The sequence below is a fragment of the Uloborus diversus genome, chromosome 1 (genome assembly GCF_026930045.1).
Source record: "Uloborus diversus isolate 005 chromosome 1, Udiv.v.3.1, whole genome shotgun sequence".
In the NCBI taxonomy this organism is placed as follows: Eukaryota; Metazoa; Arthropoda; class Arachnida; order Araneae; family Uloboridae; genus Uloborus; species Uloborus diversus.
This window is the reverse complement of record NC_072731.1, coordinates 218,064,272-218,092,164: the sequence shown is the minus strand read 5'-3', so window position 1 is coordinate 218,092,164 and position 27,893 is coordinate 218,064,272. Positions and strand designations below refer to the sequence as shown.

Genomic DNA, 27,893 nt, shown 5'->3' with positions numbered 1-27,893 from the left:
GTTGATCGTTACCATGACAACATATTATGCTACCGTAAGGACAATTTTTATTGGTTAAAAAAGCGCCAGCAGTGGACAAATTCGCCAAAATATCTTCGGCTTTTTTTCAATTCCTGCTGAACACCGGTTTGTAAACAAACCATGAATGTGGTTTTTTGCTTAAATTACATATGACTGCTAAAATTTGTTTCCTATTTTATTCAAGTTCTACTTTACAATTTAAAAATAGAATGTGCAGCTGATTTCTGGAAAACATGACACTTTTGAAAAGACTTCCAAAACAAATTTTTTATAGGTTTGTTAAATCATTTGTAATTCTTTAAGATCCGTTAATGTTTCGGGAGGGGGGGGGGAGGCTCAAATGGAGTCCTTGCTAGCAATTATTATATTCAGTAGCATTATGCGTTCTTTCATGTAATTTATTCCATGTAAGGTAGAAATTTTTTTCAATGAAATGTTGATTTGTTAACTGAGACTGGCAGGGAGAAGCAGAGGCATGTTAGTGATCTTTTTAGAGTTTTGAGTTTAATGTATGCAAGGTTCAAACCATAACTTAGCTTCCATTGAAAGGTTTTTCTAAATAAGTACTTACCTGGGCTACTATTACCTATAATACTAAGACTACTTATAGACAACTTTTGGTACAACATATACTGGGCTACAAACTCTTTTCCCAGAAGAGATATAAGTTTGCCCTACCATTTATACTAGTTATCTCCAAATTATTTTAGCACTTGCATCCCTTTGTTTCTGTGCTTTAATTGTGGTAAAATATTTAGTATGATGCCTGAAGGAAAGCAATACTAATTTGCACTCAGTTTTAACATGAAAAGAAAATATTGAGAACACTTTTAATTTTCAACAGAAGTGCTTATAAATTATTCAGGATATGTTGTTGGTGTTTGGCCAAACTGAAGTTTTTAACTGTCTGAGATATTCTGAAGCTACGTCTCTACAGATGTGGCATGATTAGATATAATCTCCTCGACTTTTGGTATTATAAAAGAGCTGGAACACTTAAAAATGTAAAATTAATGCAATGACCTATAAAATTGAAAAAAAAAAACTGGGCAGGGCTTCGCAACCGGTGTGCCGCGACAAGGAACCCAGTGTGCCGCAGTATTTTCGTAGTTTTATTAAAGGAAAGAGCTTTGATGTATTTTGTTTTAAAGTTACGACCGAACAGTGTTTCTATCGTTCTGCAACTTCTCAATTCATCCTGTCGATCATGTGCAATTAGACATACCCAACAAGGGGAGAGGCGGGATTTGCTGCCCCACCTCTTTAAAACTTCTTGTTAATATATTACTTTCAGTTTTTAAAAATGGTTTCTAATTTCCATGAAATCAATTATGCAGAATTTTTTTTAAATCTTTTGCAAAAGGGAGTATTTCCCCCTCCCCCAGGCAGGGATCATGCCCTCTCTCCCAGAATTTCAGCCCCAGCTTTAGCTTTTGTTTTCCTCTGTTCCAGTTTCGATACTAATTTCATTTTATCTTAGCTTCTCAAAGCTCGGTTCTGAGACTTAGCAAAATAGAAATTAAAACCATACACTGTTTCCTCCATTGTGAAGCTGTCATGGCAAAGAATTTACCAGATGAGCTGATGTCAAATTTGGCTGAAGTCGTGAAAATCATGAATTTCATAAAATCGAGGCCGTTTAGTTCTCGCCTTTTCTCTGTACTTTGTGAAGGAAGGGGGGGGGGGGGACAGATCTCCACTCCCTTCTTCTTCATACAGAGATTCGCTGGCTTTCATGTAGTAAGGTACTTCACACAATTTTTGAATTGAGGGACAAGTTACGACAGTTTTTGATTTTAAAAAACGAAATGTAGTACGCCAGTTAGTTGCAAGACAAATATTGGCTGGCAAAACTAGCGTACATGGCTGACATTTTTGAACACCTTAGCAAGTTGAATCGGAAAATGCAAGGACAAGAAGAGAATTTGAGTTACATGTATGGTCAAGCTAGACGGGTTCAAATCCAAAATTCCGCTGTGGAGCGAAGTAGATCATGGCTCATTGGACATGTTCAAATAGACCATCAACATGGTATGAAGGAAATGGCAATGAAGAAAAGCTGCTGAATGGGGTGGCAGAGCATTTAGACCTACTTCAGGACAAATCCAAGCACTATTTCAAGAATACTAACATATAACAGTATGACTGGATTCGCAATCCATTCTCTTCATCTGCGGATGCATCAGTTAAATACCTTTCTTTGAAGGCACGAAAAGAATTTATGGACCTTAAGAGCGACCGTATTCTTAAGTTGAGTGAAGTGCCTCTGGACGAATTTTGGTTGCTGGTTCAAAATGAGTATACATATCTTTGCGAACTCAGCTTCTCAACCCTCACACTTATAAAAAACAGCAAGAGATCATCTCTAACGAGCCTGATCAAGAACTTCGTTTCCAGCATAAAGCCGAACATCAAACGGCTTTGCTCCTCAAGGCAGGCTCAAGTGTCTCATTAAAATCAAACGGAAGTTAGGTGCTTGGTTATAATTTCTTGCTTGCTTCTTCCTTGAAACATTATTTAATGAATTGTTTAACTTCAGTGTGCACATTAATGACATGTTTGACAGAAATGCTTTCAAACATATGAAACATAATTTTCTCTAAAGTCTGATATAGGTAGTTTTGTTGTTTATTATCAACCTCAATACATTAGAAATATTTCTACTTTCTAAATAAATTTATATACACTACGTTATTTATAATTGTTTTATTCATATGAAAAAAGTCCCCCCCCCCCGTCTTTTTACCAGTGAATGATAAAAACATTTCTGTATTACCATTGCGAAATTGAGTTCAGTGTGCCCCGTTGATCTAGAAATTTCTTAAGTGTGCCGCAAAGTAAAAAAGGTTGAGAAGCACTGGTCCAGGGCACCCTCAACTGGAAAATTTTGCCTGAGGATTAGGCAAATTTTGAGACATTGTTGTGAATATCTCTTCTTATTCATTTGATTGTATGTTTGTGTGCAATAGGTTGTGTGCCTATGCATACTCTAATCATTCAGAAAAATTGGGAGTTTCCTAGAGTAAATTGAGAATTTCCTCCCTCCTATGAAGTTTGGGGTAGCCGTATACTTAATTTTAAGTTTAAAAGCATTATGTTCCTCTCACTATGAAACAAAAATTACTGTAAGAATGAAAGATGGCAGAATTTTTAAAGGGAAAGGTTCCTACTTAAATGCAGGGAGATTGCTTCAGCAATTCATTCTGTTTGTGAACTTGTTAAAAATGATGATTTTCTTACAAGCTTTGATTTTCCATTAATTCATTTTATTATAGCTAAGCTTTGTTTGTGTATAAGAATCTTATTTTGTAGTATTGTACCTGCAGGTAAAAAATGGTTTTCAAGAACTTTGCATCAAGTTAGATATATTGTTAATTGCATAATTTTTTGTAATCCTCTCAGAAGTTTTGTGTAATGTATATTTTAAAAATGTTTGAAAGTTTATTTAATTTATGTATTTTTTTCTCCAGTTCTAAAAGGTTATCTTCTAACAAAACCTCGAATTCCAAATGGGAGACAGTAGTTGGATTAGAGATTCATGCACAAATTAATGCAAAATCAAAGTTGTTCTCTAGTGCTGGTACAAATTTTGGTGCTCCAACAAACACCGAAGTTTCCTATTTTGATGCAGCTATTCCTGGAACTTTGCCTGTAAATATAATTTTAGTTAATATTTTAAGCTATTTTTTTTATGTTTTTTGAAACTTTAAATTTCTGAATCTTTGAACTTTAAATGTTTCATTTAAAGAACAAAGCATGCAATTTGACAACAAAATGTTAAATAGTGGATTGCAATATCCTGACATAATAGAAGTTGCAGAGAGGTTTGGATCCTTTTCAGGGTTTTATAAAAATATTTCTTTTTAGCTGTGTAATCTTTGATGGGGGAGGCAGGGGGGGGAGGGGTGATTTATTTTTTTGCACTCCATGTCAAGTACATGATGAAGTGCCTTGGTCAAATGGGTCAGGCTGACAACAATTTGCATTAGCAATGCCTATGAGGCTGCACTGTTCATCATAAAATTAAATGAGCTATAGAAACAAATGCAAGATAGTATGATACCTTTATCCTATTTAACTATTATAATGGCTTATATTTGAGTTAAATGTTTTATCCGAATCAATTACAGAAGTTAGTTAAAACAGGAAATGGAGGAAGCACCATATGGAGAAGTTTACAAGTTTGAAAGCTTTGTCAATGACTTATCTTTATGTCAATGACTTATCTTTATGGCAGCAATTGAATCAAAATTTCGTCCCAAACATAGCTTGTCACAAGACCATATGGTCCAAACTGTTCTAAAACATAACGTCTCTTGGGACAAAAAAAGCCTGGCAAACTCTCTTTGGGATCACTGCCATTTAGTATTAAAAAAAAAAAAAAAAACACACACACACACAAAAAACATTCTTTTGAGATAACAACATAAAAATATCGATGCAAATAATTTTTATTGTTGATTTTAAGTTTTTGCAACTCCTTAACTTTCTCATAATCTGTTTTTTTTTTAGGGAATGGAAATGCAATATACTCACTTTGCCCTTTTGAATTCTTATTTTAAACGTTTAATTGTAAATTTTGATTTATTCAATATTTGAAAATTAAATAAGATATATGCTTTCAGGTGCTGAACAAATATTGTGTGGAAGCTGGAATTTTGACTGCACTTGCATTAAATTGCACTGTGAATAAAAGATCCACATTTGACAGGAAGCACTACTTTTATCCAGATTTACCAGTATGTTTGAGCAAGCACTTTTGTAAGATTCTTATCTTTTTTTTTGGAAAATATCCATAAAAAAGCATCTATCACAAAGTTTTATCTCCGTAAAAAAAGTGTCAAAAATATTTAATAAATGTTATATTATAAAAGTTAATGAATAAATTTTGTGCAAAGAGACAAATGGTTGAACTCAATTTGTCAACTGCTATCAACTTTGAAATTAAATTTCCACCTAAGTCTTGTGCAGTATTACCAGCTCTAAAAAATGATAATGTAATGGGGCCATCAAGACCATCTTGATGTAATACCAGTAATATTTCTTATACCTTTTAAATTATATTATCTGTATTGATGTTTTTATTCTTAATTCAATATTAATTTTTCCCTACATTGTGCCAGAAACAAGTTATTAAAATTAATGTAAAGAAAATTAATTAAATGACCTTAAAATTGTAACCTTAAGTTTTCGTCTTATGTGATCAGATCTACTTTCTCTCTACTCTACTTTCTTTCTCAATTTCCTTGAAAATAATTCTGTTTTGCTTTTAATTTAATTCCATGTCTCAATATTTCTGATTCATTATGATTTGTTGGGGAATTTTCGACATTTATTTTTAATTTCCAGTAAAAACGTACATTTACAAATGAAGCATAAGATTGCATAAAATTAGGACTTAACAATATCATTATACAGGGTGTATCAAAAAGGATCATCTGATTTGGCATGTCTATATTTTGAACAGTAATAAACATATGCAATTACAAATTTTTTTGGATGAAAGGGAAACTGAAAAAGTTTCCATATGTCCTTCCATTTTCAAAGGTGTTCCATATGTCCACCTTTAGATATACGGCATATGTCTAAACGGTATTGAAACTCGTCCCACACTACAGCGAGCATGTCCTGAGTTACGGATTCCACTGCTGTTGTTATGCGCTTCCTTAGATCATCCATTGTTGCTGGTAGAGGAGGCACATATACAGAGTCCTTGATAAATCCCCACAAGAAAAAATCACGTAAAACTTGAGAGTTTCCTCTTTCCAACAGTACGTTGTTGGCGCCTTTAGCTCGAAAAACAGAATAGTTATGATTTTTTAAAATCGGACGATTCTTTTTGGTACACCCTGTAGTTTAAAATAAGCTGCTGAAACTTTGGTTTTATGTTTGAAGTTATGGATGCAACTGGAATAAGTTTTAAGAAGCTAAACTTTTTACTTAGCATTACCTTATAAAAGTTTAACCTTAATTTCATCATTTCAAGAATAAATTGTTTGGAAATAATGTAAACTTTTGTTTTTACAGGCTGGCTATCAAATAACCCAACAGTTTAATCCTCTTGCAAATAATGGATACATTACTTTTGTAGTGTGTAGTAAATCACAGGGTGATGAGCCTTATGAATGTAGATGTAATTTGAAACAAATTCAACTAGAGCAAGACAGTGGGCGGAGTTTTCACGTAGCCGACAAAAAAAGCTTTGTTGATCTAAATAGAGTTGGAAAGTATATTTTTTCTATCAGATATATAATGAAGTGTTTCTGTCAATAGTTCTCATATTTATTATTTATTTATTTATTGGAATGATATTTGACTATATTGGTAGGATGCATTATTTTTCAAAACAAAATTCTCATAAATCATGGATTGTGATTTATAAGTATGGATTAATGTTTTATGCAGAGCTAAATTAAGGCATTGGCATATAGGATACTGATGCAGTGCGCCAAAACTTTGGGGCACCAAATCTGTTGCTGTTGTTTTAAAAAATTGAAAAGTTTATACCATGAGAAAAAATTTTAAATCTTGAAATGAAGAAATTTCCCTAAAATTTTGATCTTTTGAAAAAATCTCAAGTACTCTATATTCACTTTTATTGAAATTGAAAGTTATGTTTCATATGTGAGTATGTTGAGAAATGTCTTGTTACAACAAGGCTAAATTTAATTATGCCTTCTATTATGATGTATATTTTTCACACATAAAGCTTCTGGTTACATTTTTTCTTCTTGTATTTGACTTTATGAGCTATATTGTAATATAAAACAAGTCTTTAAAAAATATATTTTGTTGCTTTATAAAGAAGAGGAGAGAGAGGGCATAAAATAAAGTTTGTGTCCTCAAAAGGTTTAGTCTGGCCATAATTTTATGTATTACTTACTTGCGTGCGATCTCTCCCTGTATTTATTTTTAATCCCCTTTATTAAAATTAACTAAGAACTAGCAGACCACTCTTTTGGTCGCCAAGTTTTGTCGCCAACTTGGTGACAAATGTGGCGATTTTTTTTTAAAAAAATCTGTTTCAATTTGGCCACTGTTGGTGATATTTAGAGAGTAAACTATTGAATCACATTAAAATTGCCAGTAATGGGGAAATGACATTAAATTGGAGTAAAAGGATGTCATGTGATGCACACATCAGCTGATTTTGATCTAGTTGACTTCTCTGACATCTGTCCTCCTTATTCATTTACAATTTTAGAATACTAAGTATGTTATTCTTAGAAAACATCATAATAAGGATTCTAATATCAATTAAGCAATTAAAATTAAAACAGTAAACTTCCAATGGTGACTATGAAAATAAGAAACACCACACATGTACCACAAATATGCATTTGAGCACTTTATGCACATAAAACAAACATACTCCTTGCAGAAAAACAAAAATATTCACTGTTTTCAAATTTGTTGATTTCTTTACAAAATTAGTCAAACATTTCTATGTTTATGCATTTAGGCCTCTCCTTGTTTGGGATTCAAATATTTCTCTCTTTAATTCTCTCTCTCCTCTAAATGCTGAATATGACCTTTAACTTAACTAAAGCTGTGTTGTGGCACATCTTCTTTGTACTTTACCACCATATTTTCATCGCTCTCTTTAAATTCTTTCCTAGTTTTTATTTACTATTTGTTTTTAGGCTACATGATGCTAGTTTGGATCATTAGTGTCACATTCAATCTTCTCGATAATATTATCTTCATTGTCATTTTGTCCACCAACAACAAATTTTGCTAAGTTGCACGGAATCATGAACGAAATCTTCCAATTTCTCCTCATAATCTACCAAGATTTTCCTCGTTCAAATGGAATTTGTTTAGTCAAAAACTCAGCTGACATTACAAAAATAAGTTTCATCTTGTTGAAATCTTGTGTAAAGCAGAGATTCAGACAACGGAACATAAATAAACACATTTTATACGAAACATGGGGACACACATACAGCAAGATGTAAAGAAAAGTAGTAAAGACTCAGTAAACAAGATTGTGGGTCTTTAAATAGAGTAGAGAGTGGATTTTCAGCATTCAATGACCTTAATAAGCTTTCTCCTAAGTTTGATGGTGTATTAAAGAAGAGTTTTCTCTCTGTAGAAAGCTGCAAAAGTAGCTTCCAGTAAAGAAAAGGCTCAGTTCATGCTTTTGAACCAATACAGAACGATTACTTCCAACATATCTTAAGGAAGATAATGGGAAAAAAGAAAAGAAGAAAAAATTTAGACTTGCAAATAATCTAGGACACAGAGAACACCCCCTGGTTAATCAGGAGTTTACTGTATTTGTTCTTTACTGTACTATTTCCTTTCTTTTTTTGGTTCTATAATCAATTCAAATTCTTTTTTGTTTGATTTTGTGTACTCTCTAGAGCTATTGCTTTAAAAAAATGCACATTTAAAAAAAATGTGTTTTTTCTTCATTAGGTATTGGACTTATGGAACTTGTTTTTGAACCTGATTTGAGGAATGGAATTGAAGCTTCCTCTTTGGTAAAAGAGCTAATGCTTATACTAAGGAAAATAAACACCTGTTCTTGTGAAATGGAAGGTGATATGATACGCTTTTCTTTGGTATTAAAAATAAATTACTCAATATTTTGTTGCTAAGAGGTATTTCATTGTAAATAAGTTGAATTTAAAATTTTCACTGCTAATTCTCTCTTTTAGAGGGAGCATTACGGGTTGATGCCAATATTTCAGTAAACCAAGTTGGAGAATCGCTTGGTGTCAGAACTGAAGTTAAAAACATCAATAGTTTACGCTTCATTGCACAAGCAATAGGTAATGAAAGTTTTACTATTAACGCTTGTTCATTAGTGCATGTAATTGAGTTTTTACTCTTAACATTTGTTCAAATTCTTCTAGATTTTGAAATAAGCAGGCAGATAAATATCCTAGAAAAAGGAGGCATAGTTTCAAATGAAACAAGAGCTTTTGACTACCACTCAAAGTAAATAATTACTCATTCTGTTAAAAATTTGGGATGGTTTGGTTTTCAAATAGTTTCATGTCAAGTAGTACTTCATATCTGTGATGTAATCCAATGTGAATGAATCTTTATGACTCAAAACAAAACAAATACAAGGCAAAAAAAAAATCTTGCTTTAGAAATTATGGAAACTTGTGTATCTACCTTCTTTTTAAAAATTAATGATGTACAATACGATTAATGAATAGAAATGTATTTCTGCTTTTGTTAAAGCAAAACAGAAAAATCATTATAAGATGCAATTGGAAAATTCCAGTACTAACTGAAGGTCACAAGAAAGGTTCATTATATTTAATTTTGGCCACAAACTTTTGACTTTGTCCTAAAATGTTCTTATAAAAGTTTATTTTCTTCATATACATCGCTCATCTGTGGCTTACTATTCATTTTGCTTAAGCATTCAATTCAAATCTAGGTAGTGGCTTTGAAGATGCTACTCTGCCATAATCAACAATATTGAAACATTTTAACAAGAACCGAAAGTAATACATTTATATATCTGTTTGAAGAAAAATTTTTTACTTCAGCAACTTTTTGGTCCATTTTGCTCCAATACAGTTTGTATTTTAAAATGTTTTCAGTGCAGGCTTCCTCCAAGTTATGTATTATTGACTCCCAGGGCAATTTCCTATGCTTCAAGTCTACAGTGCGCCTGTTAATAAGTTGGTACAGCCTAACTAATATTACTATGGCAGAGTTGACAGTTTCCTCCGAAGCAGAGAAACAATTGGAGAAACCAGTTAAATGAAATAGGTTTCATGTAAGTGGGAGAAATAAAATAAACTTATTTTAAGAATTTACCGCATTTGTTACAATTTTTTATGATAAAGCAAATGTACTTTCAAGGAAAATAAGAGCAAACAGCTAATTACATATGATCGAATTATAATTAAAACTATTTAATTCTGCTGTTAACTTCAAATTAAAAGTAATCAATGGCTGACAATATTTATTCAGTTTTATAACTTTATAAAATTGGAAGTTCTAGATGAAGTGATTAGAATAAAAGTCTCTCCTACAACTAAATGAAATTTCAGTTTTCAGGGCTCATTTAAAAGATTTCACTATCAAAATAATTGAAGAACTATTTTGGCTAAAACTTACTGTGTCACACATGCTTCATTTGTGTAATACAAAACTGAGAACGAAAAATTTTGTAAAAATTTTTGAACAGTAGTACTTTCCGGGTTCATTAAGTCATTGAAATCCTGGAAATTCATGGAAAAAAAAGAATTCAGACATGGAAAAGTCATGGAAAGATAATATTTTTGTTAAAAGTCATGGAAATTTATTTAAAGTCGTGAAAAAAATTGTTGAGCAGTAAGAAAGTAACAGTAGCTAAAAGAGCATTAAAAACCTTGAGTGATTTAAAAGTATTGCTTGTAAAATATATTAATACTGGAAAATTGAACAATCCCAAAAATAAATCCTGTTGCATCCACTTCTGTAACAGCCGCCCGCCTTTTTTTGTAATGTGATTTTACTACTGGGACATCACTAATTTTGAATTCACCATTATTTTCAGCACTTCTTATATTTTAAACTAGTGATATCTGCACGGTTTCGCCTGTAGTAGAAAATTAAAAGGTCATTTGGTTCGCCTGTATATTTACAAATAATGGATGACTGAATTTCTTGCCAATTTGCTATGTTCATTTGCTTGCCCATGTAAGGGTTCCACGTTATGATAATTTGATAATTTACTCTTCCACGTTGTGATAATTTGCTCGGAAATTTTTTCTTAAAATTGGAATAGAAAAAGAACAAAATCGAATTATCGAAAAATCGCTACAAGGTATACACCCCTATGTTACAAACTAATTTTGTACCAAATTTCAATGAAAATCGGCAGAACAGTCTAGGTACTAGGTGCGTCACAGAGATCCTGAGAGACATCCAGTCAAGGGCGCCCGTATACAAAATTCTAAGAGGGGGGGGGGGGGGGGCTCAGATATTTTCCCCATGGTTTAGCAGGGTATTTTCTCCATGGGAACTAATTTCAGGACAGATTAGAGTCATTAAAATTTCATTTTTAATAATTTATTCATTAATGGCTGGAGAATAAATGTTTTTACATTTTTGCTAAGAAAAAAGTACCAAATGCAAGGAAATTCTAATTTCAAAGGGGAGGCTCAAGCCCCCTTGCCCCCCTATATGGGCACCCTTGCATCCAGTCAGACTTTCAGCTTTATTCAGTAAAGATTCTGTAGTGGTGAAATTACCATGTTCTTGATTTTGCCTCGGCCACTCACAAAGGGGTAAGAGTGGTCCCCCCCCCCCCTTTGAAATTAGAACTTCCTTGCTTTTAGTACTTTTTTCTTTGCAAAAATGTAAAAACATTTCTTCTCCAGCAATTAATGAATAAGTTACTAAAAATTTCAAACTTTAATAACTCTAAGCTGTACTAAAATCGGTTTCTATGGGGAAAATATCTGAGCCCCCCCCCCCCCTTAAAATTTTGCATATGGGTGTCTTTGCCCACTCAAAAAGTAATTCAACTGCTTCGGAGGTCATTTTAACCACTCGTAAAAAAATAATCATTATTAAATCTATCGGATCTTAATTTAATGAAGGCTTTAGAAAATCAATACTTTTGTCAGGGGACAGAACATTGAAATAGGGGAATTCTAATACTCTAAAACAGTGGTGCCCAACATACGGCTTGCAAAACTGATTCATGTGGCCAGCTGAAATATCTGGATTAGATAAATGAATTTAACTGAAAAACATGACTTTACTTTCAAGAACGAAAATACTGTCAAGTTACATTGATGGTTAGGCGCAATGTTGACACCTAAAGACAATATTTTTATTAAGTAAATTTATTATTTGAAACTTTACCAGAAATAATACCAGTTTTTTCTTTTACATTGTTGTAAGTTAAAGAGATAAACTTTGCTATTTGTGGCCAACAGGGACATTTATGTCCAACAAAAATTCAGTAGGTCGATAATGCCTTTTGCTTTCAGTCATATATCCATGAAAGTAAGGCAATGTGAACTTATTCATTAATTTATCTGCATATGTTGAAGATGAGCATTAGAAATTACTGCTGGTCCACTGGTCCCAGACCAGTGAAACCTGCCTCGGACCACCATAAAAAAAATGGTGGTCCCTGGAACCACCAATTGTCTATTTTTGATCATAGTGTGCTAAAAAAAAATCAAAAGCATTTGCCTAGCTATTGTTTAGCTATTTATTAGTCAAACCGTTGGTTAACATCTTTTACAATTGTTATTATATCTTTTTCAAAAGTTTTATATAATTTTTAATCACACATTTACATTTTACTCTATTTATCACACTTGGAGGGGAAAATAAAGTTCCGGAAACTAAGTAAAACTGATCAAATTAAATTCACAATTTTTTTGTTGCCTTTTTTAAAGGGTTGTTTAATGAAATTTGTTTTCAGACTGTATACTTGGCAAATTGAAATGCTGCCTAACAAAAAGTTTAAATTTTGAAACATTCAAATATATTAAAAAATCCACATCAGTAGAAAAATGTGCTTGTCTGTTTTGCATTGTCATTTGATATTAAATGTTCACATTGTTATTTAATATTACATTTACCATTTTGAACAGTTAAGTGTTTTATTTAATGTTTAATCATTGAGCTAAAATGAAACAGTTATATTTAAAATAACTTAATTAATGTAATCATAAAGTGTAAATAATTTTTGGTACAACCATATTTAGTGTTTAATTTAAAACGGACCAGTGATGTTGTTTGAGGATAGATAATCAATGTTTATATAGTATTGATATTAATTAATGATTTATCGAACGGTACACACATTTGCAGCAAATACACAGCAGATAAAGTATCCATGCATGGCGTGCAGGGATGCCTCTATATTACTTGCTATGGTTACTGATGTCACCTTTTTACATTTGATATAAATACTCATAGAATTTATTTATGCTAATTCAATAAATTGAAATTTTAACTACTGTTTTGTTTTCCGTTGGTTTTGTCCAGATCATTCCACGTCTCTTCCAGTTTTTCTTCATTTCTTATAATTTCTTCCATTGTGCTGGAAGAAACTGATTTATTCCATACAAAATCCAACCCTGCTGTTGCACTAAAAGCTCATTTATTAAAAAGATATATCAGCTCTGAGTGGATGTAGAAGATGTGCACCAAAATTCCCATTAATAGTTTGTTAGCTTGCCTGTTATTTAATTTATGTACATTGTGCATCTGTAAACTTCTTCTAAAAAACAACCCTGACTAATTTCTTTCTTTAGAGAAACTGTGTATATGAGAGACAAAGAAGCACTTCAGGATTATCGCTTTATGCCTGAACCAAATCTCCCTCCTATACGACTAAGTGATGATGTTGATGCAACTGATGATTATTGTATATCAGTTAATAAATTGCGTGAAAAGCTTCCAAAGCTTCCATCTGTTGAGCGAGCAGAACTGATGAGCAAATATAAGGTGCCATATAATATTGCTGACATATTTGTGGTAAGTGACTTTTATACATTATTACACACACACACACACACACACACACACACACACATGTATATATATATATATATATATATATATACAGGAAAAAAACCTTCACTCTTTTTTCCCCCAATTTTAAAATACTTTCTGATAAGTGTTTGCTAAACTTTTGAATAACATTTTTAACTCTTCTCCTTTTTACGAAATTATCAGCAAGAAAGAAACCAATTTAAGATTCTTCACTTTTGTTTGCAATTTGATTAGATTTTGACCGCTAAGCCCCACCTTTCAAAGGTGAAAAAACCCTTTGTAATTCTCTTATCCAATTTAGAGCTGTGTGTCCCTTTTCAATCTAGTGAGGAGTTCTTATCTCTTTTACTCTCATGGGAACTTTTAGTGACCACCTACAGCTTCAGATAGCTATGGTCTTTCTCTTCTTCTGTAGTTTCCCTCATCGAGTATTACAATTCACCTGCTTTGAGTTCCTTTCTATTGTCCCTCATCTTGTCAAAATCTGAAACCTGTACTTTCAGAACTTATCTACTTGCCCCCCCCCTCCCCCACCATTCTTGAGGTGTCATGCCTGGTCTGAAGTCTTGTCTGAGTCTGAAGTTCCTACAACAAACATTTCCAGGTGTTTTCATTTTTTTACTGAAAATTTTTCAGCTGCAAAGAAAAATTTGATCTAGTCTGCGCAGGTCAAAGTGTCGTCGTAACCCGAGTTGCACCAAAAAAAAAAAACCATTGTAAAATCCGGAGCCACTTAACATTAAAATAATACGGCATAAGTTCGGGAGTTTGAAAAAGTGACGTGACATCCGGAGTGTCTTGAAATCCGGATGTCGCGGTAATGAGGTTTGACTTTATACAGTGGGGCCCTGATTTAATGAACCTCTATTTAACGAATTTCGCAATTTAACAAATTTTTCTTTTCCCCCAACTAAAATGAAGGCAAAACTCCCTATGTACGGAATAATAAACCCCGAATTAACAAATTTTTTCATTAGCTGAAAAAAGTTATTATTATTATTTTTAAAAATTAATTTGAGATAGGAAATATTGGATTGCTTTCCAGATGATATATCCATATTGTCCAAAGCAGATAAAGAATTTTCTTGGAATCGGCAATTTTTGATGGGCGAAGGGGCAACCAATGAGTCGGGATTCTGATTCAGAAAGCAATAGTGAAACTTCCATTAAAACTTACTTTTTCAAATGCTTTACTTGGCCTGGAAACTTCCAAAACGTAATTATGTCATGCAGAAGGCAACAAATGACAGTATTTTTTTCTCCCCATAAAGTCGAAAGAGAACTATTTCGAGTAAGTATCAAGGACATTGTGAAACATCTATACTCAGTACTTTAAAATTTCAAATTAAGTAGTGTGTAATAAATCCCAACATGCTGAATAAAAAGTGTCTATTTTTGAAGAAAAGGATATTTTTGAGCAGTTGCTTATTAGGGCTTTTATATAAGGTAAGTGCTATTTTTAAATTATTTTTTTTCACCTCGATATTACAAATAATCCTGATTTAACGTATAAAAGTTTCGGTCCTGATAGATTCATTAAATCGGGGTCTGACTGTATAGTATATATTGATTATGAAAGTTTCAAATGTTATTTTCTTTTGAAGGTTTTTTGAATTAGTTTAAATATATGCCCAGAAAACAACTAATTTTAATTTATTTTGATTTTAGAGCACTGATGGTTTAAGATCTATGTTTGAAACAATTGCCTGTACTGTCCCTGATGTTATGTATATCAGTAATTTTCTATTGAATAATGTTCAGCATCAGTTGAACATCAGGAAACTCACATTTAAAAATTGGTAATGTATTACATTACTCCATTTATAGAATAATATATTGTTATTTTTTTTCACAGGAAGAGGAATCTTTAAATTTAAACAACTAAAGGCTATATTTAATGCGTATTTCAATATATTATTGTGTTTTATGAAAACTTTATTTCAGAAGATTTAATAAAAGACTACTTAAAAAAAAGATGTTTTTTTGTGATGGAAGGTTTAAGAACAAAGTAAGAAATTTACATTACCCTAAATGAAATGATGTACTTTTTGCAAGCAAATACTGAACGGCTTGTTATAGTATGCAGAGACTGCAGTTTCACTCTTATTTTAAATATGTCTGTTCAGACTGGACATAACATAGCTGAAGGCAGAAAATCTTATAAAAAACTGAGTATAAATTTACACTGGTAGCTAAAAATATTTCAGCTCACTAGTGGAGATGAAAAGTTTTTGATTATGAAGATATACTCATTTTCTTTGTACTCAATACAGTCAACTCTCGCTACAACGCGATCCAACTTACGCGAAATGGCTATAACGCGATTTTTTCCCTGGTAAAATGTTTTTATTCCTAATGCAAATTCTTCACCTGCAACACAAAAATTTTCCGAGGGGAATCGCGGTTTTTTCGTGAATGGACCTTCATCCTTTTGGCATCACTGAGAGCGGAAATTCCCACACCATACTAGTCTGAACATCGCTTATACAAATAACTCTATACTCCTCATTTAACATTTATTTTTCTTATTCTATATGGGAAAGTTAATGAAATGTAATGACACCTAAGAGCGCTGTTTCGTTTAAAGTTTGAAGATAGAAGGAAAAGGAGAAAGTTTCAACAACTATAGTGCATTTGTTTTTCTTACTACATCATGTACGTATCGTAGTGGTTTATTTTACTTCTTCCTTTCCCACTGATCATTGATTTTGTGCATCGTAGCAGTTTTTTATGTTAAATAAAACTTTTTTTTATAAAAAAATACAATAAATATAATTCAATTTTTTATTTAAGAAACAGTAATGTATAGTTAAGAAATGGTTTTTAACAGTTTGAGGTGGTGTTTACGTGTTTTTAATCGTATAGGTATGCTTATAAAAGTTTTTACACATACCACTTTCCACAACGCGAAATTTCAACTTACGCGAAGGGCCTTGGAACGCATCCTTCGCGTAAGTCGGGACTCAACTGTACTCAATTCTTTTGTCCTCAACTCTTATGGCTACTCTACTCTGACAAGCCTAAAATAAAGGTGAAACTGCAGCCTATGGATGCTGAAACCTTGTTTGGTATTTTCTTGAAATTCTACCTGAGCTTTGGCTATGGAGTGGTCACTTACAGAATATCTCTTGCTTAGTACCTAAACAAAAAGCAAAAAATCTTTGGGAACCAATTTTACTTATTTAATTATTTCTTATATTATTGACTGTTGACCGATTTTCTTATATTATTGACTGTTTAAAAACTGCTAGTATAATGTCAGCTGTGCCATTTTGAAAATAAATGTGCACTGAGTTAATCATGCAATAAAATAATCACTTTCATGCAGTTTGTTTCTGGAAAATTAAAATTAATTAAATTTAATTTCACTGACATCTTGTAGTTGAAGTAATTAAACCAAAATTTACTGAAAATATTTAAGACATGACGCTTTGTGACGCTTTCTCTTGAATACCTTAATGAAGTAAGTATCTCCCAAATTTGAATAAAAACACCTAAGTTCCACCCCCCCCCCCCCCGCCAAAAAGAAAAACAAAGGGAGTTTTCAGTGATTAGAATTTTGGAAAGAAACCCTTGTGATAACATGACTGCTGTCAAGAAAACAAAACCTTTTTATACACGAGTATTAAGATTGTATGTGTTTGTTCTTTTTTGAAACATGTTTGTTTCATTTTTTTTTCTTTTTAAACTTTTATTTTCCACAAAAATGTGCTAAGACTTTTCGGATGTTTCTCCGTATTTAAAATTTTTACTTGCTGCAAAGAATATTTATTATCTCTTATAAGAGGAAAGACTTTTGCCTTTTTTGAAACATTTGTTTTTCAAACCTAAAAATTGTAGGCCTTTTTTTCACTTCAAATTAAAAAATAGTTAACTCAATTTTCGAATTTCGGTTCGGTTACATATTCTAATGTGTAATGCCGGTTCTACAGCACACAGGGTTAACAACACAAAATGAGGAGAATTCAAATATACATGTCAATTGTTTATTCCTACATGATAGAAATGAATCCTGTGCCCATGAAATGGGAAAGGTGCATGTACTACCAGGTATTTGCTCATTGGTGGATCTAGTAGGATACAGGTTCCTGTTGGATTTCCCAATGCTGAATTGCAGGTCCTGTACAGGCTTGATTTGAGAAATCCTTACTTAATTTTAAAATTTCTTTTTAGAAGCTAATTTTTCTTGCTAAATTTATTTATGTAAAATATCCCTAATTTTACACAAGTCTTTCTAATTTTCTTTTTTCAATACAGTAGACCCTTGTTTTACGCGGGTTTATTTTACGCGGTTTCGATTATAAGTGGTTTAAGATTTGACACCTTTATTTTATTTTACGAGGATGAGTTTCGGTTTTACGCGAATGCGGCAATGCAAACAGATAACATTTTCCCTTCTTCCAAAATCCAAACTCCTAAATATTGCAGATTATAAGTAATAAACTGCATTTTGGCAGGCTAATAATTGAGCTTGAGCCACTGGAGACATTTTATGCAGTTGGTTCCAGAGCTCTTTCCAGAAGTAAAGTTATTAAACTCACACAGTTCAGAACTCATTGGAAGAAGAGCTTTTAGGAGTGACAAAGGAGGACAAAACCAACGAGGATACCGACATCGGTGACGCACAACCAAAAATGTTCACACTGAAGATTTTAAGCCATTCCTAGACAATAGAAATGATCTTCTGATTTGTTACTGAAGGAAAATTCTGTCATGGAAATGACGCAAATTATCATGGATGCGTTAATGCTCTGCAAAGAATTATTTAGAAAAATTCTTAATGACTGCCAAAAGACTCATAGCCAGTTCCTCTTTATAAACAGAACAAGAAATTAATTTATGTTTTCTTTATGCATGTTGTGCATAAAAATCGATATAAGTACACATTAAACTTATTAAACAATTAGCCATCACTAGAATAAAGTATTTTTTTATCTGCAGAACCTATTCCCTTTTTAACGTTACGATTTGGTCTCAATTTACGCGGTTTCGATTTACGCAGCATTTCCGCGGAACATAACCTCGCGTAAAGCGAGGGTCTACTGTATTGTCAGCTTTGAGATATGATGCCCAAAAAAATACTTAATTTAAGTCAAAATCCAGCCTTGTTTAAAAGTCGGAAAATGTCTTAAGATTTTAATTCTTCTGTCATTTATATCAGCAGAACATAACTTCAACAGTTAATGAATTCTCTTTGTGCAATCTTCTTTCTGGACAGAAAATTCCTGTATTTTAACACACTTGTGCATGAGTGTAATGAGCATTGCATTATGAAATTGAAGTATAAATAGTGCTTCTGTGTATGTCTTGCAAATAAATATAAAATAGGTTTGTATTTTAAAATGGAACCTTGCATCATATTTCCTTTGTGTGGATAGTTGCTTTTTGAGCAACGTTTTTATCTTGGCATGTCAAGCGATGTGAATTATAACATAAATAAAAGCCTGACATAACTTCTGAAATCTGATTTTAGTGGAGCAGTATCCTTGTAGAATTATTTATTGAGTGAATGGAATGGGATGTCAGTGTGAATTGTAAATTGTCTTGGTAAAAAAAATTACCTATTAAAGTATACTTATGTTATGCCTATAAAGTGAAACAATTAAGTATTTCCCTGGTAAGCATGAAAATAATATTCAATTATATACACATACATGTTGGTTGTCATTGAAGATAACCTTCAAAAAAAAAAAAAAGAAACTCTAACACAGAAGTTAATGATTCCAAAGGGCTAAGTTACTCACAGAGATCGGAAAGTTACTCAGAGATCGTTGAAAATGTTCACCTTGATTTGGTTATTCAAGGCCACATGTTTCTGCTTTTTAAAAACTTTATTCTTGCAGTCCCATTCATCTGGCTGAAGTACTTAGGTATTTTACGCTGGGAGAAAAGCGCAAATTCTGTTGTGAGAAAATAAACGGGAGTGTCTGCAATAATGAGTTTTTGAGGTGAGGATTTGAAGAAACATGTTTTGGGGTCCATACTAACAACAGGGAAATGTTGGAATTTGACGTTTTTTAGCTATATTTTAAGCAGAAGCCAAATAAGCAAGCTTGCACTATAGAGCTAAAGTACAATAAATGACAAAAATGCTGAAAAATGAAAAATTTCCTGTTACTGCTCCTCATCTTTCCGCTCAGAATAGTACCTTGAAAATTTCAGAAACTGTTAATTGCCAATTATGAACTCTTGCTTAAAAATTTTGCAAACTGGGTGGAGACATCTAAATTACTTTTTAAGTTGCTGTAATTTGATTTGTAGTAATATGTCACAATAGAAAAGTTTTGAGACTTTATACCTGTCTTTGGTGACTTTTATAATGAATAAAAATAAAATCATAGGAGAGTGACAGTAAAAATGTAAAGAAATGGTATTAACCCATTCCATGATCAGCCGGAAACCCCTTAACGCGCATGCCGCAGATAACCAACGGAGTTGCTTTTTGCTACGTTGTAATAGCGCTTTTTTCCCCATTTTGCTATCGGGATTTTAATGTTGTTTTTGCTGTTCAGCTTGCATTCGAAAATCGCTTCGCTTTATTAGTTTTTTGGCACTGAATTAAATAGTGCAATAAATACAAGGTTGTTAATATGTGCTGAAATATTCATTAAATTTACACAGTACATAACGGGAAAATAATAAACAATAGAGGATAGTATGAAAAGCAATTATTTTCATAACACTAATTATTTTATTGATTTATTTTTCTTTTTGCTTTTATCTCAGTATATCATTTTTTTTTCTTTTTATACACTTAAGAAATCAAAACTGTTAAATGTAAGATGATCTATCTCTCAAAAGGGCTCAACAAAACATTCTTCAAACAATTGACTGATCGATCCAACCTGTGAGCAAGGGCGAATGGACAAAACGCTGGTGAGAATGGACAAAAACGCTTTAACTGTGGGAACGATTTTCTAAAAGGATAAAAAATATTCTTCGGTGCCTTTTGATACATTGTGACTCTTCAAAACGACCAATAAACACAGAGACATCTCTTTGCTTTTCGGTTCTTTTATCGTAATTGCGATGACTTTTAAATCCCTTCTGAGTGTCCAGATATCAGTTGCTCAAGCGTGGGAAGTATTTTAAAGATAAATGATTACAAAAGATCAAAACTTGCGGCTAATCCCCTATTTCCCTAAAGGATACTTTTGTGCATGCAACTAAAAGCCCCCAGCTGAGAGAGGAATAACAGAGACTGCCTGGGTGGATTCCCTAAGGAGGTGTCCCCCTTGGTGTCTTGTGGTCAACCCTTCCACATTATTTTCTTACAACAAAACAGTTTGAATCAGAAGGGAATTTCAAAGCAAGCTTTACTGCTTGTATTTGAGAACATGTCTTCAGGAGAAAGAAAAAAAAAAAAAAAAGAAAATCTTGCTTGAAATCGAGTCGGATTGTTTTTCTTTTTTTAAAACATATTTGGATAAATTTTAGTTAGTTTCATAGGATTATTTACTAATTAAGGCAACTTGATTATTGAAAAGAAACCAAATATTTTATTTCTATTTTTAAAATCTCATAAAAGAAGGTGCAATTAAAACATTGGAGCTATTTTAAAACAATAAATAAAATTTGAAAAAGAAAGGGAGAAAAGGAATGTTTCGTTTTGTATGAGTAAGCAAAAAGAACTCAAGATATTATCATTTCATTTGTACTGTAGTATATATTTTATGTTTTGCATGGTCAACTATTAGGTATAATCAATGCGGTCGTCATAATTTTTGTTTGTGAAATTAAAAATATTCAAAACTGTATCGCTAAAAATTCATCAAAGGATGCCGCAAAAAGTTAAAATTTAAGTTTGAAAATATCACAATTTAAAAATAAATAAATAATCTTACTAATATTATATATGCGAAGGTTTGTCTGTATGGATGTATGGATGTATGGATGTTTGTTACTCTTTCACGCAAAAAATACTGAACGGATTTTGATGAAACTTTACAATAATATAGCTTATGCATCAGAATAACACATAGGGTAGTTTTTGTCCCGTTATGGGGGGCAAAACCCCCTTAGGGGGCAATAAAACACAATTTTTGTATAAATTCTCTAATATTGGGATGAAAAAATACTTGCACATATTTACATTATATGTCCATCGAAAGCTCTGATTTTTCTACTGAAGATGGCACCTGTTCGAAATTTCTAAGTAGAATAAAAAACGAGTTATGAGCTTTTTAGATCCATGTTCGAAGGCTTTCCTCAACTCAATACAGTATTTAGTGTATCATCTCAACTCCCTGCCGATAGCGACAATTGTTGTATTGTTGATTTTCTTTGCTTTTTGTGATTGTTCAAGGCTTTTTTCAAGTCAAATCTTGAAGTAAGATTTTTGCACAAGATTGGCAATTAATACATGATTTGGCTGATGATTTTCCATTTAAACGGAACTTTAATGTAATTAATGGTTTTTATTATTATTTATGCTGATTGAACACTTACTCATTATCCAATCAACCAGCAGATCGCCAAAATTTTTGCAGAAAGATTTCCGTAGCTGATGCATTTGGCAGTTTTTTCAACGTTGCTGTTTTTGAAGCCGAAGACTACGTCATAATGTTTCTCAGCTTTCACCATGTAAACAAAATATCGCCAATCAAAGAATTTTCAAAATACTTTTTTTACTGTGTTAAATAATCCAGCAACTAAATTAGGCAAATCAGGGTTGGCCGAATTGGACCCAATTGGGTTGGACCCAATGGGTTTTTTTGAAAAAACCCATTTAAAAAAACCCATTATTTAATCCACTTTTGGGTTTTTTTAAATTTTCTGAGAAGTTTTTAAAAAAATTAATTAATTTAAATACTTTTACAATTTAAACTTCTTTTTTATTTGTTCTTCACCACAGACAATGAACATAAAAAATGAATTTTGAACTTGAATAGTACTTCTTAACTCTTAACGGCATTAAAAAAATACTTCAGATTTTAAATAAATGTATTTAACTTTTTTCTTTAACTGGTCAATAAATAACTCAAATTATATTGACCAAGTCCTGTCAGTCTGATTTTCTCAATATTTGTAAATTGTACAGAGGAAACTAATCTAGTTAAAAGGCTTTCATGTGAATTATTTTCTGCTAACCAACACGTCACAAATCTCGAATAAACACAAGGTATATTTTTTAGAAATAAACAGATTTTTCAAATGGTCGACAGAAAACAGAACAGGTACAGTATTTTCATTATCTTACGAAAAAGTTTAATATTTCTTACTCTGTACATAGAAATAGAAAAACATGCAACATAAAGTTCAAAGAAATATCTTGATTAAGCTGGAATTCAGTAAAAAGGGATTCAAACTACTTGAGGTTCTACAGTAGTTTTACATAACAAAATAAAATACATTTAAGTAAAATGTATTAAGTAAGATGCAAAAAAAAAATGTAGTAATTAAAAACGTACAATAGATTTTATCACTCGAGAAGTAACTTTACCTTAACTGTTGGTAATGATGAAAATTAAAAAATCTGAAACTTCACCATTCTTGGGTTTTTTCGTCTTTTATATTTTTCTCCAGAAAACGCTGAATTTCAACTAGTTTTCCAGCTTTTTTTACCCGAAGACAATTTTTGCACTTTGTCCATATACTTACACTCCAATATTCTACAAGTACCCCACATTTTCCCTAAAAAAAGACAAAAAAAACCCACATTTCTTATAAAAAACCCAACTTTAGTTGGGTTTTTTTTTGGGTTTTATTTAAAAAAACCCAAAAAACCCTGGGTCCATGGGCTTTTTTAAAAAAACCCGGGTTTTTGCCAACCCTGAGGCAAATCCATAAACAGCACAAAAACTTCCATTAATTTTCCTTTTTGCACAATTTCAAACAATCACCAAATTTTATTACTTATTTTGGTAACATTTCGGATGAAACTGTTTAGCGCCATTTTATGGTGACCAAAAATCTCAGCATCTGGCGACGATATCCCTGTAACGAAAATTAATATCATATCGTTTTACAAAGTAAGGAAAGAATGGGGGAGCATCATCGAAGGTACCCCGAAACGACTTTCGCAAATTCGGTAAAATCGCACCAAGAGCCACAATGATTGAAATTTCCCGAAATAACTAAAGCAAGTATAAGGCGATTACGAGCGCAGCTACTTTTTTTAATCACTTCGTACTTCATTAGCCATACAGAGAAGGTTTTAGACTCCATGTTTAAAAAAAGTATCAACAGATTAATCTTTTTAAACATGAGAAGATTAATTTCATGTTTTTTAAATTTGTATATGCTTAAATATAGTGCTTTCGTTTCTAAATCAATACTACTTTGTTCTTTATACTTATTGCTATTTTAGTTTTATGGGTAAGGAAGAAACTCGATTTTTAATCACGTCAAAAAGATGTGTTTTAAATTCATTCACTTAAAACAGAAAACAAAAGCAAGTAACGATTTTTTTCTAATAATTATTACTGATCCAGGCAACGCCGGGTATTTTTGCTAGTAAAAAATAATAATATTATACAAATAAATAAAAAGCGTAGTAAACACGTTATAGTTTAAAAAAAAAAACATACTCGTACAAAATTAAGATGTGTAAGATAATTTAAAAAAAATATTGTGTAAAATAAATTATAAAATTTGAGGATTATGAACAATTTAGTGAAGGATGCTTGTGTAAGAAGGTGGATTTTTGATAACAAGAAAAAAATATTTCTGTTTATTTGCTTTATTCAGGTATAGAAATATTGTTAAATGTGTAAGGAAATATTTTCACACTTATTCATCAGGAGTTCAAATGCCAGAATGCTAAGAAACAAAGCTTCCACGAAAAGATAAAAATAAAGTGCCTGATTATTTGAAGCATTATACGTGTCCCATCCAGGAGTACTTGAAAGATTAATATCTTAGTAAAATAAAATAAATTACAACTAGTTTCGTGAAATACTATAAGTTACATCCCTTTTGTCTAAGAAAAAGAGCTTGATTACCGCTCCCCTAAAAGCACCAGAACCCAACAGAGAAGCGCAATAACAGAGTTCTGCCCCTGGAAGGATCGCCGACACATATTCAGCCGAAGCAAAAACTGCTAGAAACGCCTTGACGACACAGGTTCGTCGAAGGCAGTTAGGAACCATTTTCTTGCGACGAGCCTGAATTGACCAGGGCAGTATTAACACAAACTGCGCGGCCGATCCTGTATCGGCCGGGGCAAAGAATGGGTTAAAAGCTTATGAAGCTATTGATAATAAAAGACTAAAAGTACATATTTGTGTTCAGCAATTACAGTAGCCACAAGCACACATATGAGGCAGTGATAAGCAAAGGGATGCACGTGGCAAAATTAAAAATTTAGAGATAACCAGTACAAATGGTAGGTGAACCTCTCCTCTGTCTTGGGGCAAGAGATTGTACTAGTAGCCCTGGTAGGTGCTGCTGTACAGCATGATTTAGAAAAAAAAATCAATGAAAGCCTACCTAGGCTGTTATCTTTAAACGTGTTTCACTCTAAACTTTAAAATGCCCACTTACATCCCTTTGCTTCTCACTGCCTCATATATACATTTATTAGTCATGAAGTTATTATATTATTGTAGCTATATAATTATTTTTGTATCTCTCATCGAGTTTCTTTAATGCTATCACTTTGAATTTGAAACCTTGAAATTTTTCCTTGCATATTTATTTTAGAATAGAAAATAATTTTATTGACATTTGCACAAGTTAATAAATCTCTTTAAAAGGTTGTTATAATGTTACTAAATTTGAATTTCTGCTGTTGAAATTGTTATAAAGTCATAAATTTTAATTACTTCTGTGTAAGCATATGGTATTTTGTTTTACAGCCACGTTAGTGGGAAGCAGATTGCAGGTATTGTAGAGCTTGCTACACAAAGCATTATATCTGATGCAACTGCTTCTGATGTTTTGGACATGTTATTTAATGGTGACCAAAGATCTGCAGCAGAAGTAAGGCTTAAAAGATTTGTTTGATATGCAACGCACTAAATTATTTATATTAAAAAGTTTATTCATTAAAATATTTATATTTTTAAAAATCTGTTTCAGATTGTTGAAAAATACAACTGGTACCTAATTAGTGACAAAGAAGAATTAGAGAAATTCTGCAAAGAAATAATGCTTGCCCGCCCAAAAATGGTATGTTCCTCATGTTTATCATTTTTATTTAGACCTTTTCTATTGTTACAAATTCTGAAAATAGTAATTATTTTTATGATTATTTTTTTGTAATCTGGCTAAATTTTGCATTTATTCCATTATTCTTCATCTAAAAATTATTGTTGGTAGTAACTTAACCTGTAAATAGTTTCTTGTAATGAATATACAACCCCTTTACATTCGAATGAAGTATACAGTTCCCCCCATTTCTGAACAATAAGATTTGTGAATGGAATAAAAAGAAAATATGAGAAATTTGTAGAACTTTGTAGGATTTTCTAAATATTTCTTTGCTGGGTATAAAACGCCGGGCCCGTCTGTGAATGGAGGAGTCATTTTGTTTGTTTTCTAACTGTGGCGTCTCATTTTCAGCGTTCGGCTGGAAGTGTGTATTAGCCTTTGCGTTGTGTTTTTGCATATTTTGATATGAATATGTGTGAGACTGTTGAGTTTACGGGGTTAATTGATATTTGCCTAATTGCTATGGTTAATTTAGCAGTTGGTAAGGATATTTCTTGTACATACTTGTAAATAAATCTCCTGTGTTTTCTCAAGAACTGTGTCGTCATTTAAAGAAAGTTTGAAGTTTCACCAAACGTGTAACACTATTTGCAATTTCTTTCATGGTTTTCATGAGGAAAATTTTGAATTACTTATTTGTCTCTTTCAAAGACGCATTAATTTTTGAACTTTTTCATTTATGTGCACATATTTATTCAAAACAAACATTGTGTGTATTCAGTATTCATTGTGTCTTGAAGTTATGTGCATTATGTTTTACCTCTATTTTGTTAATTTCAAATTGATTTTTTTTTTGGAACTTTTGTAATGATTAGTTTTTGAGCAGCCTAGATTAACTGATTGAATTATTGCACCTTAAGAAATGTATGCGTCTGATAATTTAAGATATTTGCTGATGGTGGGGTAGGGGGATACTTATGTTTTATTGTTGACAAGCATAAATAAAAATCTTCATTCCAAAGATGTATCAAGTGGAGTACACAATTTTGCATAACCATATTATGGGGAAAAAAAAAAAAAAGTTTACTAAATGCTTTAGGATAAAGAATTTTTTAACTTGGTATGTATTTAGTCCTATCTCGATGATGTAAGTTTTTATTTTTAATAAAACTAAAGTTAATTGAAAGAACTTATCTGTAAAAAGCCAATTACCAATCCTATTCAGTTTTGACTGTTCTAAGTTTTTGACAGCTTTTTATTTTATTTTTTATTTTTTTATAAGTGAGAACTTTTAAAGAAAAGGAAAGTTGTTTGAAAGTTAAGGAAATAGATTTAAAAAGGAATGTGTTAAGGAAATGTGTTTTTAAGTGGTAAAATACAGAAGTACTTTAAATCTTTTTTGTTGATCTTAGCATAAGTATAAAAGTGCTTTTGTTAATTGATTCAATATTGTGTAAAACTATAAAAGTGTTTAAAATTTTTTCAACGAAGTTTGCTGTAGTTTTTTTGCATCTCTCTGCATCTTGTGAAAGAAAAAGTTATTTGTGAGTCCCTTGTACTTTCTACTTTTTGTTTTGTAGTCCTTATTTCCTTTGCATTGCGTCCAATTAGCAGACAAGTAAGATATTTTTCCAAGTGTTGGAATTACTGATGTAAAGAGAACAGGCAAAAAAATACCACAAATCCCTGCATTAGTCTACAAAATGGAGTTAAACTGTTTTATAATTATTTCCATGAATTTCATTGCACATATTTTTCTTGTTTTTTTTTTTTTTTTTTTTAAACATTCTGAAGTATTTTTTGCTGTATGATAAAAGTAGATAGAAAAATTAATTTGTTTATGGTAAGACATTTAATAACAATTACGACTGCTTTCCATCCCGATTCCTTTTTTTTTATATCAAAAGCTTCTAGTCCGCATACAAGTGCTTATAATAAGATGTTTGCCAAAGGGTCATACCTTTTAAATTGTGAAATTCCTGAAAGAAGAAAATGCATTGTAATGGCTTTCTGCTCCCTCTCAATTAATCACTAAAAATAGTTTTACTTCGAAATTGTATTATATTTCAAACTGTTAATTCATACTCTTTAGGTAAAGAAGTATCGAAATACAAGAAAGAAAAGGTACATGACATCTTTATTACAAGGACTGAATGAAAAAGTACACAACAGAGCATCCATTAGGCATGCTGAAGCAGTATTTATAGAACTTATTTTTTGTGATGATTCTTTGGAGAAAAAGGACTCTTGACAACTCTGTTGAGAGGAATGTAAATAGTAAATAAATAAATTTTTATCTTTAA

General features: G+C 31.9%; 1 protein-coding gene across 1 annotated transcript; it reads left to right on the top strand.

Moving 5' to 3' along the window:
- Nucleotides 1–129: 129 nt before the first annotated feature.
- Nucleotides 130–27,893, top strand: LOC129224883 (glutamyl-tRNA(Gln) amidotransferase subunit B, mitochondrial-like). Its single transcript, XM_054859430.1, has 12 exons — nt 130–295; nt 3,492–3,672; nt 4,647–4,760; nt 6,049–6,245; nt 8,444–8,565; nt 8,685–8,798; nt 8,883–8,967; nt 13,257–13,479; nt 15,166–15,296; nt 25,296–25,419; nt 25,519–25,608; nt 27,683–27,893. The coding sequence occupies exons 1-12, from the start codon at nt 255–257 to the stop codon at nt 27,839–27,841; spliced, it is 1,581 nt and encodes a 526-aa protein (XP_054715405.1). The 5' UTR covers nt 130–254; the 3' UTR covers nt 27,842–27,893.

What these genes read in the sequence shown, in the direction of transcription:
- LOC129224883 (XM_054859430.1), top strand. Translation starts at nt 255, where the DNA reads ATGACACTTTTGAAAAGACTTCCAAAACAAATTTTTTATAG. An exon ending in GTTGATCTAAATAGAGTTGG is followed by an intron (nt 6,246 to 8,443) that starts AAAGTATATTTT and finishes TTCTTCATTAGG; the next exon opens with TATTGGACTTATGGAACTTG. An exon ending in ACCAAAGATCTGCAGCAGAA is followed by an intron (nt 25,420 to 25,518) that starts GTAAGGCTTAAA and finishes AATCTGTTTCAG; the next exon opens with ATTGTTGAAAAATACAACTG.